Here is a 2,257-nt window from a genome sequence, read left to right on the forward strand (position 1 = left end):
ACTGTAAGGGTAAAAGAAATTGAAGTTAAAGCGTAAAAATTAAAGGGTAAAAGACCGGGTGTTGTAAAAGTTTCTAAGCTGCAAGGTCTGAGTTAAATTTCTGTAGCTGTTAAGACAATGCTTAGAACCGCCCAGTAAACATTTCCCCTGATTGTCTGGTTGTTTAATAACTGAAGGGGTCTGTGTGGTTGCACGCAGGCATTGCAGGGCCTGGACCAATCAGTTTAAATGTAACCCCCTCCTTAGGAATGACCTATCACTCCAGCTTGACCTGTTCCCGCCAATGAATGAACCAATCATGTTTAGGAGTTCTTGTTCAATTTTCAATGTATACAAAGCCCTCCGCCCTCCCCAAAAAGTGTACTTAAGCAGTGCTCAGCCCCTGCCAGGGGCACTGGGCTGCTTTCCCTTCTTGAGTGGGCACAGAGCCCCAGCATGTTGGTTCAATAAATCCCCTTTTGCCAATTGCATGAGTGGTCACTTGGTAGTCTCTTTCTCCGACGTTTCGCAGGACCCTTACAAAACAAAGTCCTTTCTAATCCTGGCATTGGATCACACAGAGGTTGAATCAAGCAGCTGTGGGGTGCTTTTATATTCTTCTACAAAAGCAGGTGACTCAGTTAAGAACAAACTTTCAAAGTAGAGGTGCCCAAGCGTTAGCCCGGCTCTGTCCCATAAGGACTGTGGCCGCTGGAAAGGGTACCCGAGCGCCATAAACGACAGGTGAACGAGTAAACCCTGCGGTGCGAGGTGGAAGCCCAGACCTGAGAGTTGGTTCCCGGTGCGAGTGAATGCACGGTGCTTCTCAGGGTTTGGAGGGAAACCATCTCGGGGAAGCAAGGAGAGGCCTTCCTTCTCGCCCGGTGTGGACGCTCTCCTTGGGGCTTGAACTCCCAGTTGGAGGAGGTGGGCTCCCGGAGCCTGGGGGCAGGCAGAAGAGGGTTGGCAGCCGCAACCATCCTCCTCACAGCTGCTTCGCGACTCTGAACGCGGAAGGAACACGCGAAGTGGCGGTAGCCGCGGGGTTGTGGACTCAGTGGGCTCCAGCTATATACGCCAAGCTGGCAGGCCGGGAGCGGTTGCCTGCTGCTCGGTGCCTCTCGCCTGCTGCTCTGCAGTTTGCGCGGCCACCTTCGGGAAGAGCTCAAGCGACCACGTCAGTGGCCACGTGGGCCCAAACACCCCCATCTAGCCGTTTTGGCCCCCGGGACCCGTTCAGGGCCGCCGTCCTCCTTTAAGCTAGCTAGAAGGAAAAAGAAGTTCCAGCACTGTCCTAAATCCAACCTAAAGTCTTATGTGTCTCTGCCCCTTCCTCTGTATTTTGAGGGACTCCCATGATTGAAAGACACATACCAAATAAATAAACGAAAAGTTATTTATATAAAGGAAAGTCCATTTAAACAAAAAGAAACTGCGTGGAAGTTTTGTTTGTAAAAGAAAGGGGAATGGAACGTGTGGGTATCCACATGGACCGCAAAAGCCGGTCATTCTTAAGGGATTTGTGGGAATAATATTAAGGATGTTAACACGAACTCAGAACCCTCCTGCAAAGATTAAATGAGGACATTCATGAAAACTACGTGGTTCCGCGGAGCACAGGGTAGGTCAGCGAAAAGTCGTTCTTTTCCCCCTTCAACCCTCGTGCCGGGATTTTTCAAAGCGTTGGTCTTCAAGGAAAAAAAAAATAGTATAAAAGCATTTGTTTGAGCCCCGCTTGTGCCTAAGGGGACTTTACTATCTTCCTTTATAGCCAGACTTATAAATGATTAACTTCTGAATGGGCGTTAAGTGGAGCATTTGTTACAGTGATTCTTAATTGTTTTAAGTCACTGTCCATTTTAAGAATTGGATAGAAACCGTCGTAACCTCCCAGCAAAAAGGGGAGAGGGGGGAAAGCAGCTTAGATTTGTATACAATCGGGGAAGCGGGCAGGGGAGATCTGAAACGCGTTGACTCCGTTTGGCAGGATTCCTCCAGCTTTATAGAGCTGTTTTTCAAGCTTCGATTACACTCATGTTTAGGGTTCTGATGTTTTAATGAAAAAGCTTTTTTCTGTCCTAAATCCAAGTGGCGATTTGCTTTCTGGAGTTGACTCCAGTCTTCAAAAGACACTCCTCTACCCCGGTGGACAGTCCCTAAGCCGTTAAGTCACACTACCTTTCCAGGTTTCGGGTGCCAGCGCTGCCACCTACTGGCAAAACCTTCTCCTCCAGTGTAGGGAGCGTGGGGCGGGGGGAATCATGAACTCAAAAGGAAG

General features: G+C 49.0%; 1 protein-coding gene across 1 annotated transcript in view; it reads right to left on the reverse strand.

Moving 5' to 3' along the window:
• The window catches only part of Trabd2a (TraB domain containing 2A), a 15,409-nt gene extending 14,695 nt beyond the window's left edge, over window positions 1-714 (reverse strand). Inside the window, 1 exon segment of the mRNA XM_048787364.1 lies at window positions 633-714. Within this exon segment, the coding sequence (XP_048643321.1) occupies window positions 633-714 (82 nt within the window).
• Window positions 715-2,257: the final 1,543 nt, after the last annotated feature.

Source organism: Marmota marmota, unplaced genomic scaffold, assembly GCF_001458135.2.
Source record: "Marmota marmota marmota unplaced genomic scaffold, marMar, whole genome shotgun sequence".
Classification (NCBI taxonomy): Eukaryota; Metazoa; Chordata; class Mammalia; order Rodentia; family Sciuridae; genus Marmota; species Marmota marmota.